Source organism: Zophobas morio, unplaced genomic scaffold (genome assembly GCF_036711695.1).
Source record: "Zophobas morio isolate AGI-343-1 ecotype UQ-CSIRO unplaced genomic scaffold, CSIRO_AGI_Zmor_V1 ptg000016l, whole genome shotgun sequence".
Taxonomy (NCBI): Eukaryota; Metazoa; Arthropoda; class Insecta; order Coleoptera; family Tenebrionidae; genus Zophobas; species Zophobas morio.
The window spans coordinates 1,604,841-1,619,696 of NW_026972121.1; the positions used below are offsets into that span (position 1 = coordinate 1,604,841).

The 14,856-nt window shown below is 29.8% G+C and overlaps 1 protein-coding gene across 1 annotated transcript in view; it reads right to left on the minus strand.

Annotated features, from left to right (window-relative positions):
* The window catches only part of LOC135129517 (uncharacterized protein), a 98,819-nt gene that overhangs the window by 12,889 nt on the left and 71,074 nt on the right, over positions 1-14,856 (minus strand). The window contains exon 6 of the mRNA XM_064056682.1: positions 1,291-2,044. Coding sequence (XP_063912752.1) covers positions 1,291-2,044 — 754 coding nt within the window. The remainder of the gene's footprint in view (positions 1-1,290; positions 2,045-14,856) is intronic.

Here is a 14,856-nt window from a genome sequence, read left to right on the forward strand (position 1 = left end):
GCAACATGATCAGCTCATAACACAGTTGGTGAAGGAATTGGCTCAATTCGTCCCCAAATTTTTTAAATATTTAGGTCATAACTTGTTTATTATTAATGTTACACTGAAAAGTGTTGAATCAAAGTTGTAGGTAATCAAATTATCTACAAAAATGCTTCTTAGAGTTTTTTCGTTAGACTTGTGGTTACGAAGATAAATGCCAAAAATAATTTTATCCGAGTCCCGAAAACGCGGTTTTGGCTCATAGTATGTCTGCGACATCCCCACTTCCAAACGGTCGATCTTGAGAGTCAACCCTTTAGGTTTGTGTTTTGATCACTTTTACACATTTTCTTCGCTTTGTGGGAACGAAAATCCGGGTTATCTCGCGTTGGGATTTTCGTCCCCAAATTTTTAAATTGTTTAGGTCATAACTTTTTTATTATTAATGTTACGCCAAAAAGTTTTTAATAAAAGTTGTAGATCTTCAGATTGTATATGAAAATGCTTGGTACGATTTTTTCGTCAAACTCGTGGTTAGGGAGATAAATGAAAAAAACTATTTTGCCCGAGTATCGAAAGGTCAGTTTTAGGCTATCTGCAACAAATACATATAAAATTCTGGTGGAAAAAGTGGTCACTTTGTATGACACGACTATAAAGAACTGATTCCCTCAAGAATTACTTTTGGCTTTTTTGTTATTAGCGAAAGAGAAGGTTAAGCATGCACGTGCAAACGCCACAAAAAGACACATTCACTTACCGCAAGAAACACAGACACGTAGTAAAATAATAAAAATAAAAAAAGAAAAAAAATATTTAAAATAAAATAATTTATTTGACGACATTCGTTTGAAGAGTACAACACAATACATAGAATATATGTGACAAAACGTACCTAAATAAAAACGTGGTACACATAATAAAATCCAAAGAAAATTAAATATAAATGACAATAGTAGTTATAGACTATATAATACTAAATGAGTCAAACTAAATTAAAGTACACAAGAAACAAAACAATGGAAAACAACAGACACTTAAAATGAATAAAACGGTAGACCTTTCAGCTCAATAACCGTAACAAACTCGTGGCTGAAAAATCTAAGGCACGTGTTAAGTAAATATGAACATTATTTACACGAATTAGTGCTAATATTGCTCGGCCGGCCTAGCACCGACCCGTCCGAACCAAGCGTCAACAACCATCACAATTTACCCATTCCGTAAACTGGGAGGTGACAATCGCTAGATAGCACCACATAGAGAGCATCGCCACAGTCTAGACGTCCTAAGCGTGTACAGACTCACCATTGTGCGTTTGCAGGTCCAGCCGCAGACTCGTCGGCGGCGTGGGCTGGCTCTCCGTCAGCGTGACGGGCGTCTGGGGCGAGTCCAGCGGCCGGATCCCCACGAAGCTGCTCTCCAGCCAGCACAGCTTCTGGCTGCCCCGCGGGCTCGCCGAGCGGCTACGCTGGCTCTCGTCGCTGTCCGGCTTGAGGCCGCGCACGTAGTCGGCGATGGCCGACGTCACCTCCTTGATGGACGTCTGGATCTCGGGGCTGGCCTGCACGCTCTGCGGCTGGCCGGCCTGCGTCAGCAGGCTGTTGGCCAGGCGCTCGGCGGGCGTCCGCGGCTTGTTGAGCCGCTCCTGCGACCGCCAGCCGAGGTAGGGCTGGCGGTAGCTGAAGCTGCTGCGCACCGACGACGGCGAGATGGAGCCGTTGGGCTGGCGCGTGTTGAAGCTGCTGCGGGTGGAGGCGCACGGCGACGACGCCGTGGAGTTGAGCTTGGAGGTGGACCACCGCACGAAGGGCTGCGCGCACGACGTGGGGCTGAGGATGATGGGGGACGGGTTGCTGGAGCCGAGGCTGCTGAGGGAGGTGGTCTTGCTGCCGGTGCCGGTCCAGCGGGGCTCGCGAGGCTTCTTGAGGATGAAGCCTTCGCGGGGCACCTGGGCCTGCTTGTACCATTCGGGGACTGTGAGCTTCTGGAGGGAGCGCTGCACGCGGAGTTGGTGTTCAGACATCACACGTTCGCCCTTCTGGAGCTCATTCTCGGGGGGCTGCAACAGGAAAACACAGTCAGTATAAATATTCGCAAGAAACGCGATAATAGGGGGCTAAACTAAGAAACTAAGACGGAACTTTATGTCAACAAAAATTACACCGTTAAGGTGCACATTCACAATCACCAAGGTCGTGGCCTCTACACCTTCCAAAAAATCCAACCGTGTATGTGCCACTTTAACCCGAATTTGAACTACATTTGTAACTAACCTTGTAGACCTGAGACACCGATAAATCAGTCACAGAAGTACTCGCACCCGTCATCCCTTCAAGATCGCACTTAAGTAACCCTTACACAACCGCGCACCCCGAAAACCAGCTCTCGTACCAGAGAGGAGATATCGGTAACTCTTCCGCTAATTTAGATCGGCTTAATGATATCTCAACATTGTGGTTATCACTGTTTATTCAAAAAATATCACATGACCCTGGGCTTGATAACAGCGTGTACTTACTCACACCGTACACATTGTTAAGAGTAATTCCACGTTAATGGTAACAAATGTTGTTTTTACTTGCTAAGTGTAAGCTAACGTTTTAATTTTACCGCAACCAAAATTTATTCTTTTATGCCCTTCCAAAACTTGATGACGTAATTTTTAGTTTTTAAAGTTTTAATTTTATACTTTTTGGTTTTTTATTTTCTTTAATTTTTAATTTCTCGAAGTTTCGGCTTTTTAATTTTTAAAATATTTCAATGTTTCGATTTCCAAATTTTTCAATTTTGCAATTTTTTAATACTACAATGTTCATTTTTGAATTTTTCAGTCTCTTAGTTTTTAATTTTTTGATTTTTCATTTTTCGTTTCTTCATATTTTCAAGTTCTTGATTTTGTACTTTTTCGTTTTCTCATTTTATTATTTTTTCTATTTTTCGATTTCTCAATGTTTCGTTTCATACTTTTTCGTTTTTCAAATTTAATTTAATTTTTCAATTTTTTTCGATTTTACAATTTTTCATTTTTTGACTTTTCAGTTTCTCAATTTTTTTCCATTTTTCAATTTTTCGTTTGTTCAGTTTTCAAATTCTTGACTTGCTATTTTTGGTTTTGAAAGTTTTCATTTTATACTTTTTGGTTTATTTATTTTCTTTATTTTTTCAATCTTTTGATTTCTCAATGTTTCGTTTAATAATTTTTCGTTTTTCAACCTTAATTTTTTAATTTTGCAATTTCTCGACTTCCAAGTTTTTCATTTTTGCAATTTTTCGGTAGGTATTACAATTTTTCATTTTTCAATTTTTCAGTTTGCCAGTTTTTAAATTTTCAACTTTTCAATTTTTCGTTTGTTCAAATTTTCAAGTTTTTGATTTCCAGTTTTTAGATTTTTCAGTCTTGATTTTTTCCTTTTTTCTTTTTCATTTTCTTTTTTATCTCTATTTTTCGATTTCTCAATGTTTCGTTTCACAGTTTTTCGTTTTTGAACTTTAATTTTTTAATTTCTCGACTTCCAAATTTTCTTTGAACTTTGATTTTTAAAATGTTTCAATGTTTCGATTTCCAAATTTTTCAGTTTCTCAGTTTTTAATTTTTTGATTTTTCATTTTTCATTTCTTCATATTTTCAAGTTCTTGTTTTTATACTTTTTCGTTTTCTCATTTTATTATTTTTTCTATTTTTCGATTTCTCAATGTTTCGTTTCATAATTTTTCGTTCTTCAACTTTAATTTTTTAATTTTTCATATTCTCGATTTTTTGATATCACAATTTTTCGATGTTTATTTTTTTTTATTTTCTCAATTTTTGTATTCGATGTTTCGGTTTTATAATTTTTCATTGTTTCAATATTTCAATTTCCCGACTTTAAAAGTTCTCAATTTCTTGTCGTTGTTTGTTCAATTTTCTATTTGCAATTTTTCAATTTTATCTACATTTTTTCATTTTGTGACTTTTCGGTTTCTCATTTTTTTCCATTTTTCAATTTTTTGTTTGTTCAGTTTTGCAAGTTCTTAACTTTCAATTTTTAGTTTTGAAAGTTTTCATTTTATACTTTTTGGTTTTTTCGTTTTCTTTATTTTTTCAATATTTTGATTTCTCGAAGTTTCGGTTTTTCAATTTTAATTTTTAAAATTTTTCTATTTCTCTAATTCCAAATTTTTCAATTTTGCAATTTTTTGATATTACAATTTTTCAGTTTCACAGTTTTTAATTTTTCGATTTTTCAATGTTTCGTTTCTTCAAATGTTCAAGTTCTTGATCTCCAGTTTTTAGATTTTTCAAAGTCTTCATTTTTTACTTTTTTCTTTTTTCATTTTCTCTATTTTTCGATTTCTCTGTTTCGTTTTTTCCTTAATTTTTTAATTTCTCAACTTCCAAATTTTCAATTTTTCGACTTGCAAATTTTCAATTTTGTATATTTTTGATATTACAGTTTTTCGTTTTTCGATTTTTCAGTTTCTCAGTTTTTAATTTTTCGATTTTTCAGTCTTTATTTTATACTTTTTCTTTTTTTCATTTCCTTTATTTTCTCTATTTTTCTATTTCTCTGTTTCGTTTCATAATTTTTCGTTTTAGTACTTTGATTTTGAAATTTTTCCATTTCTCGACTTCGAAATATTTCAATTTGGCAATTTTTCAGTTTTCCAGTTTTTAATTTTTCGATTTTTCAATTTCTTGTTACAACAAATTTTCAAGTTCTTGATTTCCAGTCTTTAGATTTTTCAAAGTCGTCATTTAAAATTTTTTCTTTTTCTCATTTTCTTTATTTTTCCCATTTTTCGATTTCTCTATGATCCGTTTCGTAATTTTTTGTTTTTCAACTGTAATTTTTTAATTTCTCGACTTACAAATTTTCAATTATTCGTTTCTTCAATTTTCTGACTTGCAAATTTTCATCTTACAATTTTTCCATTTCTCAATGTTTCGGTTTCATAATTTTTCGTTTTTTCCACTTCAATTTATTCAATTTTTCGTTTCCTCAATTTTTCATTTTTCCGATTTTTTATTCAGATTTTCTCTATTTGATGTTTTAATTTTTCGTTTTTTCCTTTTATTTATTTTGTCAATACTTATTTCGATTCTATAATTTTTCACTCATTCAATTTTTCAAATTTTCAATCTTTGATTTTTCAATTCCTCGATTTTCCATGTTTAAATTTTTCAATTTTGCAATTTTTGGATTTAGCAATTATACGATTTTCCGAGTTCTTGATTTCCAGTTTTTCGATTTTTCAAAGTCTCCATTTTATACTTTTCGTTTTTTCATTTTCTTTATTTTTTCTATTTTTCGATTTCTCTGTTTCGTTCCATAATTTTCCGTTTTTCATCCTTAATGTTTTAATTTTTCATTTTCTCGACGTACAAATTTTCAATTTTTCGTTTCTTCAATTTTTCGATTTACAAATTTTCAATTTTGTAATTTTTCGATTTTTCAGTTTTTCATTTCTTCAAGTTCTTGATTTCCAGTCTTCGTTTAAAATTTTTTCGTTTTCTCATTTTATTTATTTTTTCTATTTTTCGATTTCTCTGATTCGTTTCGTAATTTTTTGTTTTTCAACTTTCATTTTTTAATTTTTCAATTTCTCGACTTCCAAATTTTCAATTATTCCTTTCTTCAATTTTCCGACTTGCAAATTTTCATCTTACAATTTTTCGTTTTTGTTTTTTTATCTTTCAATTTTTCCATTTCTCAATGTTTCGGTTTCATAATTTTTCGTTTTTTCCACTTCAATTTATTCAATTTTTCGTTTCCTCAAGTTTTCAATTTACAAATTTTCAATTTTGATGTTACAATTTTTAGTTTTTCAATTTTTAGTTTCTCAGTTTTTAATTTTTCGATTTTTCAATTTTTCATTTCTTCAATTTTTCAAGTTCTTGATTTTCAGTTTTTAAATTTTTCAAAGTCTTCATTTTTACTTTTTCGTTTTTCATTTTCTTCATTTTTCAATGTTTCGGTTTCATAATTTTTCGTTTTTCAACGTCAATTTTTCGATTTTTCGACTTCCAAATTTTTCAATTGTCAAAATGGAAAAATTTCAAATCGAAGAACTGAAGAAACGAAAAATTGAAACATTGAAAAACTAAAAATTAAAAAAAATTTGAATCGAGTTGAACCAAAAAAGTGGAAAACCCAGAAACGTATAATTAATTTTTCAATTATACAATTTAGTTTAATATCGACAAATTCAAAAATTAAAAATCAAAAAACTAAAACAGGAAAAAAATTGAAAAAATAAAAATTACTATCTTACATATTTAAAATTAAAAAATCTAAAAGTTGAAAAACCGAAAAATTGAAAACTGAAAAACTGCAAATCGAAAAATTGGAAAATCCAAAAACTGAAAAATTTCACATTGAAAAAAAGAACAATTATAAACCCAGAACACCGAAAAGCACAGGAATTGAAAAAACCATGAAAAAAAAAAATTAAAACAAAAAATTGGAACATTGAAAAACCGAAAAAATTAAAAATGAAAACTCGAAGAAACAAAAAAATAAAAACTGAAAAATTGCAAATCGAAAAATTGAAGAAACGAAAAATTGAAAAATCGAAATATTGTAAAAGCGAAATAATTTAGAATCGTCAAAATTGTAAAGTCGATAAGCTGTAACACTGAAAAATCGAAAAATTGAAAAATTTAATACCAAGAAATTAAAAAAATTTAAAAATCGTAATAAATGAAAAAGTATTAAAATGGAATAATTAAAAAATTGAAAAATTGTAAAACTGTTACATATTGCAAAAACCAAAAATTCAAAGACCGAAATAAAAAAACAAAAAATGGACAAATTAAAAATGTAAAATTAAAATATTTAAAAACTGTAAAATCGAAAAAATGCAAATGAAATAATTTAAGAAATCTGAACGGAAAAATTGGAAAACAAAATCAAAAGATATAAAAATTTCAAATTGAAAAATCGAAAAAGTACAAATGGAAAAATTGAGGGAACGGAAAATTAAAAAATCTAGAAATTGGAAAATAGAAAAATAGAAAAATTTCTAAATTACAAAATTTAAAAAATTGAACACTGAAACATTTACTATTGAAACAAGGAAAAACGAAAAATCGAAAAACTGAAAGTCAAAATTCGAAAAATTGAAAATCACGAAAGACGAAAATATCCACAAATTGAAAATGGAGAAACTCAAAAAATCGAGGAAAACGAAAATATCTAAAAATAGAAAAATTTCAAATTCGAAAAATTGCAAATTGAAAAATTGAAAAATTGCCAATTGTAAAATTGGGAAAAGTCAAAATATTGAAAGATTTAAAATTTCAAACAGAAAAAAAGTGACAAATCGAAAAACTGAAGAAACAGAAAATTGAAAAAACGAGGAACTGAAAAATAAAAAAAAACGGCAAATTGCAAAATTAAAAAAAAAAATAATAAAAGATTGAAAGATTTTAAATCAAAAACTAGACCGAAGAAACGAGGAATTGAAAAATCTAAACATTGGAAAATAGAAAAACTGAAAAAGCGAAAAATTTCTAAATTATAAAATTTAAAAAATTGAACAACTGAAAGATTTACAATTGACACTAGATTGAAGAAACGAAATATCGAGAAACAGAAAGTCAAAAAATCGAGAAACTCAAAAATCAATCGAAAAATTGTAAAATAAAAAAATTGCAAATCGAAAATTTGAGGAAATCAAAAATTGTAAAAATAAAGAAAATAAAAAATACTCGAAATACTCGTAACCTTCGACTAATTTTCCCCAAACAGTGAAAGTGATTGTTTATAGAAGAGATAACCGTGATTATGTTGCGTTATCAGTCCATCGATTGGCTCAGATAGAGGAATCTCGTAACAAGGTCCAACCGTGGAATTCTTCACCTTCAAACCTAAACCTAGCCAATTTACTACGATGACATCATACAATCGCCATCTTGACGCGATTTGCTAAATCAACCAACTTCGACAACAATAACCCCCACCGCACCTTCCACCCGATACCACCCAGTCCATTCAGCGCCTGACAAAGACACAAAATTACTCCACTAACAATGTGAAAATTACTTACAACATCTTCCCACAGCATACTCAATCGGACCCATTGTTGACAAAACAAATCGCTATCAAGGTGGCCGGGCATCTCGTGCTCACTCTCACTGACAAAGATAACCGATACGTCGTCCATCACGACGACGTTCCCCGATACAGTGAGACAAGCCAGCATTTTTAGCACTCTAATAATGAAATAATTGCGAAAACGGGGGCACTAGGAATTGGTAATTAACCTTCAAAGTAATAGATCAACGGGCGTGTGCATGTACAGAGTGTCCCAAAGGCCACAAGTGGAGTTATCGACAAGTGTTCTACGTTAAAACAAAAATCAAACGAAAATCGTGTTAGGACTTTTGTCTGTAAATCAAGCGGAGGAACACACAAATCTTACCTCGAAATTGTGTGTAGCTTGCCTTCGACACTATACGAAATACTATAAAAATAAATAGCATTAGTAGGTGTGGGTGGTGCAGGGTGAGGCAACTTTGCGCCACCCTGTAGATAGAGTGACTTTAATTGAATGTAGAGGTGTTGACTCGTGCAGGAGCGATATTTTATTTACAGAGTTCGTTTATTTTCTAGCTTCTAGTTCTAATACTGGGGCATTATTTATTAAGAGGATAATTATTCCGGGCACGGAGAAGGTTAATCAATATCGAACATGACGGAATTAATAAGTGGATGAACGTAGGCTATTATATACTTTATGTTTATTATAGATAACTACCTAAGTTATAGCTAAACATTATGTAAACAAACAAATATGTTCTTGGGTGGTAATTCGAACTTTAAAGATGTATTCTAATGATACTAATGGAAAATATATGAAGACACCTATTATAGGAGGCTGCACCCTTACATTATTAATAGGGCTATCGATAAATGATTTTCTTTCCATTTAAATACAATCGATACCTTAATGACTTTTACCCATTTACTAAAAACCCTAGAAATGTTTCCATCAATTAGGAACACACATAAAAATAACGGTTGGCATAACTACAATTCCCCTAAATATAAAAGTCAGACCACAGAGTTAGTGACGTTGTGGTGACATTTTTATAACCCCACAACTCTGCAACACAAGCAACAGAATTAATTTTAGTACACCACTTTTCACGAGTTACGTCAACCCGTCTATGTTTTGTACGTTTATGGAAAACAATACAACAACCTTATTATTATTAGTTCTGTGATTACTTGATTAGTTTGTTAAAAGCCCAGTTAGTAACTTTGTGTCCCAATGTTGGCTGCGCCGATAACTCGTTTATCACGGGAAGTGCAAAAAAAATCAGGATTGGTTTATTTTCGTTGGAGAGATTAACGAACGTTTCTGTTTATTCAATAAAGTGAATAAACGAAGCGTTTATTTGAAAATCTGGCACAACTTGAGATTTTGCAGGGACTTTTTAAGGGAGCGACTTGGCAGTGGCTGCACTGATTTATGGTCGAAGTTGACATTAAAAGTGCGCGTTCTTGGAAAATAAATGTGTCCCGTTTTGATTGATAATGAAGACAAGGGGCTCTCTGGAGGTGAGTTTTGACTTGAAATTGGTGTAAATTTTGCAATTAATACGTTGTTCTTTAAATCTTCGTAAATCTTTCAATAATGGTGTAGTTCTGAGGGTGCACGTTCGGGCGGTTTTAACTACGATATTTCGTTTTGGGGTAGAAATTAATCTAATTACGATGCTAATAATGATAAACAAGACTAAATTAAGTTCCATAATATCCATGGTAATTAAATATTGGAATATTGTGAAAGTTTGCCGGGTCGGCATTGACAGGCAAAGCCAACTTGGTTGAATAAGATTTTCACGATAATTGAGAAGGGGGGCACTTTTGTGGTCAGGTTTGAGTGAAATAATAATTTTTGGGGCTTTCTATGTACTAATTGATAGTTTCTGTGTGATAAAACACCCAATAATAGGCAGGATTTTAGAAGTAGTATAATGGGTTGCATAACCTAGAATTGATGTTTAGATATATGTATTGACAAGATAAATCGGCTGGATTGTGCCTAATCTGAAAAATTGTTATCAAGTTTTTGACAGAGATGAAAGAAATAAAATTATGTCCATGTTGTGTAATTTAATTAGCTTATATTTGGAATTTTTTTTAGTAGACGGACACGATACTCAGAAACACATTTCTTGCGGAGAAACGAGGTTTTTGCAATTAAGCTCCGCCCTCTTGACTCACGACGAATAAAAAATGGTCACAATTGAGACAGGGCGGGTGGGCGGGGCTTATATTTTACGTTTTTTCTTCGTATACGTAGTGTTCTTTTCACAACAAGAAAACTAAAACATTTAAGACTTTTGTAGACAAATATGGATTTTAGAATTACGCGCCGCCCCTCGGTTTGACAACGAATGAAAAATTCATCACGATTGAGATGGAGACGAATGGGCGGGGCTTTCTTTTTCACTTAAGAACACGTTTCACATGGTTAATTTCTCGTGGAAAAATAAGGATTTTGCAAATAATTCGTCACGACTGAAAAACTTAAAACATGTTTAAAATTCCAATTTTTCAGTTTATTGATCTCCCAGTTTATGCTTTCTTCAACTGTTTGGATTTGCAATATTTCTAATTTTAGTTCGAATTTTGCAGTTTTTTGACTTTTGAATTTTTTAATTTTCGATCTTTCAATTTTTTTAAATTTATTTGCCGTTTCTCCAATTTTGAAAATCTTTAAATTTACGATTTTTCAGTTTTTTGTTGCGATTTACATTTTTTTCTTGTTTTCAATTTAAATTTTTTTAGTTTTTCTTTTCTCAATTTTGATTTTTTTTAATTTTATTACATTTTAGGTTTTTGTTACTTTAATTATTCGAATTTTCTAAATTTTCCGAATTTTTAGTTTTTTATTTTCGATTTCCTAAAAAAATCAAAAACCTTCGTTCTTTAGTTTTTCAGTTCAGATTTATTCATTATTTGTGGTTTCCCCAATTTTTAAATACTTCAAATTTACGATTTTTTGTTGCTTCTTCAATTTTCGGATTTGCAATTTTTCAAGGTTTCAATTTTTAAATGTTTTGGTTCTCTGAATTTTTAAAATTTTGTTTACATTTCGTTTTTTGAATTCCTCAAATTTTCGATTTTTCTGTTCATAGATCTCTCACTTTCTTTCTTCAGTTTTTCGATTTTTCAATTCTTCCATCTTCTATTTTTTGATTGTTCAGTTTTTCAAATTGCAATTTTCCAGTTTCTCAATTTTTAGTTTTACAATTTTTCAATTGTTGGATTTTCTCGACTCTACAATTCGTTTTTAGGTTTTCTGAATAATTCGTCTTTTTGATTTTTCAATTTTTTTATTAGAATTTTTTGTAGTTACCAATTTCAAATTTTTCGATTTTTCAATGTTTCAATCTTCAGGTTTTTTGTTTCTTCAATTTTTCGAATTTTCTAGTTTCAATTATATTCCAATTTTTTAATTTTTTTATTTTTTATTTTCAAATTCCTCAAAATTCAAAATTTTCAATTTATTGATACCCCAGTTTACCCTTCCTTCGATTTTTTGGATTCGCAATATTTCTAATTTTTAGCTCGAATTTTGCTTTTTCTAACTTTTGAATTTTTTTATTTTTCAATTTTCCACCATTATTGTTTTTAAATTCTTCAAATCTACGATTTTTCAGTTTTTTAGATTTTCAAAATTTTGTTTCTTCAATTTTTAGATTTTTCAATTTTTCGACCTCTGAATTTCTTGATTTGTTGCATTTTTGAATTCAAAGTTAATTTCAACTTTTCGATTTTTCAGCTTTTATTTTTTTGGATTTTTTAATTTTTGTTTCTCCAGTTTTTCGAATTGCAATTTTTCTAATTTTTAAGTTACAATTTTTTAGATTTTTCGTCTTTTCGATTTCCTGATTTTTTAACTTTTCTATTATTGCATTTTTCTATTGATTTTTTCAATTTTCGACCTTTTGACTTTCGCTTTTTCGATTTTTCAAGATTTCGTTTTTTTCGATTTCTTAATTTTTCGACCTCTCGGATTTTTCGATCGATCCGTCAAATTTACGATTTTCCGACTTTTTGATTTTCGAATTTTTCGATTTCTGGCTCGATTTATTGATTTTTTAACTTTTGAACTTTTAAATTTTCCGATTTTCCAGTTTCTCATAAATATTTTGATCATACGATTTTTAAATTTTTCGATTTTTTGACTTTTCTGTTTTTCGAATGTTAGATTTTTGGATTTTTCGAATGACCGTTTTTGGAATTTTTCGACTTCGTTTTTTTTTATTGCTCGATTTTTGGATTTTTCGATTAATCGATAGATTCTTTAAATTTTCGATTCCTCGATTCTTAAATTTTACAACTAATTTTTCGACTTGGATTATTCGATTTCTCAGTTTTTTCAAATTTCTGACTTCGAATTCTTGATTTTTGGGTTATTCAATCGACTCTTCAAATTTTTGATTTTTCGTTTTTTCCATTCCTCGATTTCAATTTTTCGATATTTACAATTTTCAATTTTTGCATTTTTCTTTCTACTTTTCGATTTCTCGATTTTTCGATCGAATCGTCACATTTTGGATTTTCCGACTTTTTGATTTTTGAATTTTTCCATTTCTGGCTCGATTTGTTGATTTTTTAACTTTTGAATTTTTTAATTTTCGATCTTTTTCTTTTGATTTTATTGATTTATTTATTATTTGCCGTTTCTCCAATTTTGAAATTCTTTAAATTTACGATTTTTCAGTTTTTGTTTTTGTTTTGTTCTTCAACTTGTTTTTTATTCTTTAATTTTTGGTTTCTCCAGTTTTTTTAGAATTTCAAAATTTTATTTTTTCAAATTTTAAATTTTTGAATTTTTCGACCTCACAGTTTCTGTTTCTTCTATTTCTTGATCTGTATTTTTCCTAATTTTCAATTTCAACTTTTTTGATTTTTTAATTTTTTGGTTTTCTTTTGTTTTTTTTTTCTTTAATTTTTTGTTTCTTCCAATTCGATTTGCAATTTTTCTAGTTTTCAATTTAAAATTTTTTAGTTTTTCTTTTCTCAATTTTTATTTTTTTTAATTTTTTACATTTTAGGGTTTTGTTACTTTAGTTTTCTAAATTTTCCAAATTTGTTATTTTTTATTTTCAATTTCCTAAAAAAAATCAGATTTTTCAATTTATTGATCTCCCAGTTTATGCTTTCCTGAGTCAGTTTTTTGTTCTTTAGTTTTTCAACTTTTGAAGTTTTTGATTTATTTATTATTTGTGGTTTCCCCAATTTTTAAATTCTTCAAATTTACGATTTTTTTTGCTTCTCAATTTCCGGATTTGCAATTTTTCAAGGTTTCAATTTTTAAATTTTTTGCTTCTCTGAATTAAAAAAAATATATATTTCGTTTCTTGATTTCTTCAAATTTTTGATTTGCATTTTTCTTAATTTTCAATTTCAACTTTTCTGATTTTTCACCTTTTAAATTTTTTGATTTTTTAATTTTTTGTTTCTTCAGTTTTTCGATTTTTCAATTTTTCCATCTTATATTTTTTGATTCTTGAGTTTTTCAAATTGTAACTTTTCTAATTTTTGAGTTACAATTTTTTCAGTTTTTTTGCGATTTGAAAGTTTTTCTAGTTTTCAGTTTCAAATTTTTGGTTCATTTTTTTTTAATTTTTAAAATTCTAGTTCTCCTAGAAAAATAAGGATTTTGCAATTAAGCTCCGCCCTCTTGATTCACGACGAATAAAAAATGATCACAATTGAGACAGGGCGGGTGGGCGGGGCTTATATTTTCGGTTTTTTTCTTAGTATACGTAGTGTTCTTTTCATTTTTGACTTTTGAATTTTTTAATTTTCGATCTTCCAGGTTTTGGTTTTGATTTTTTTTATTTATTTGCCGTTTCTCCAATTGTGAACTTTATTAAAATTTACGATTTTTCAGTTTTTTGTTGCGATTTGCTTTTTTTCTAGTTTTCAATTTCAAATTTGTGTTCTTCAATTTGTTTTTTATTCTCTAATTTTTGGTTTCTTTAATTTTTTAGATTTTCGAAATTTTGTTTTTTCAAATTTTAGATTTTTGAATTTTTCGACCTTACAGTTTCTGTTTCTTCTATTTCTTGATCTGTATTTTTCCTAATTTTCAATTTCAGCTTTTTCGATTTTTTAATTTTTCGTTTTTTCTGCGTTTAGATTTTTCAATTTTTTGGTTTTCTGGTTTTTTGTTTCTTTAATTTTTCGTTTCTTCAACTTTTCGTTTTTCAATTTTGCTGTCTTTTTCAATTTTTCTATTTGCAATTTATTGAGGTTGGTTTCAATTTTAAATTTTTTGGTTTTTTAATCTTTGAATTATTTGATTTTTTACTTTTCGTTTCCTCGAATTTTCGATTTCAACTTTTCCGATTTTTCACCTTTTAAACTTTTTGATTTTTTAATTTTTCGTTTCTTCAGTTTACCAAATTGCAATTTTTCCAATTTTTGAGCTACAGTTTTTTCAGTTTTTTTTGCGATTTGCAATTTTCTCTAGTTTTCAGTTTCAAATTTTTGGTTCAATTTTTTTTTATTTTTAAAACTTTTGTAGGGAAATATGGATTACCGTCCCTCGGTCTAACAACTAACGAAAAATTCATCGCGATTGAAATCGAGACGGATTAATAGCGCTTATATTTTAACTCTGTTTTTTACTTAATACATAGATTTATTTTTCTTGGAACAACACGAATACTTAAGAACATGTTTCACCTGTTTCTCCTAGAAAAATACGGATTTTGCAATTAAGCTCCGCCTCTCGGTCTGACAACGAATGAAAAAAATCATTTCGATTGCGATAGGGCGGGTGGGAGGGGCTTGTATTTTGCCTTGTTTTTCTTAATATACGTAGTCGTCTTTTCACAACAAGAAACTTATTTAACATATT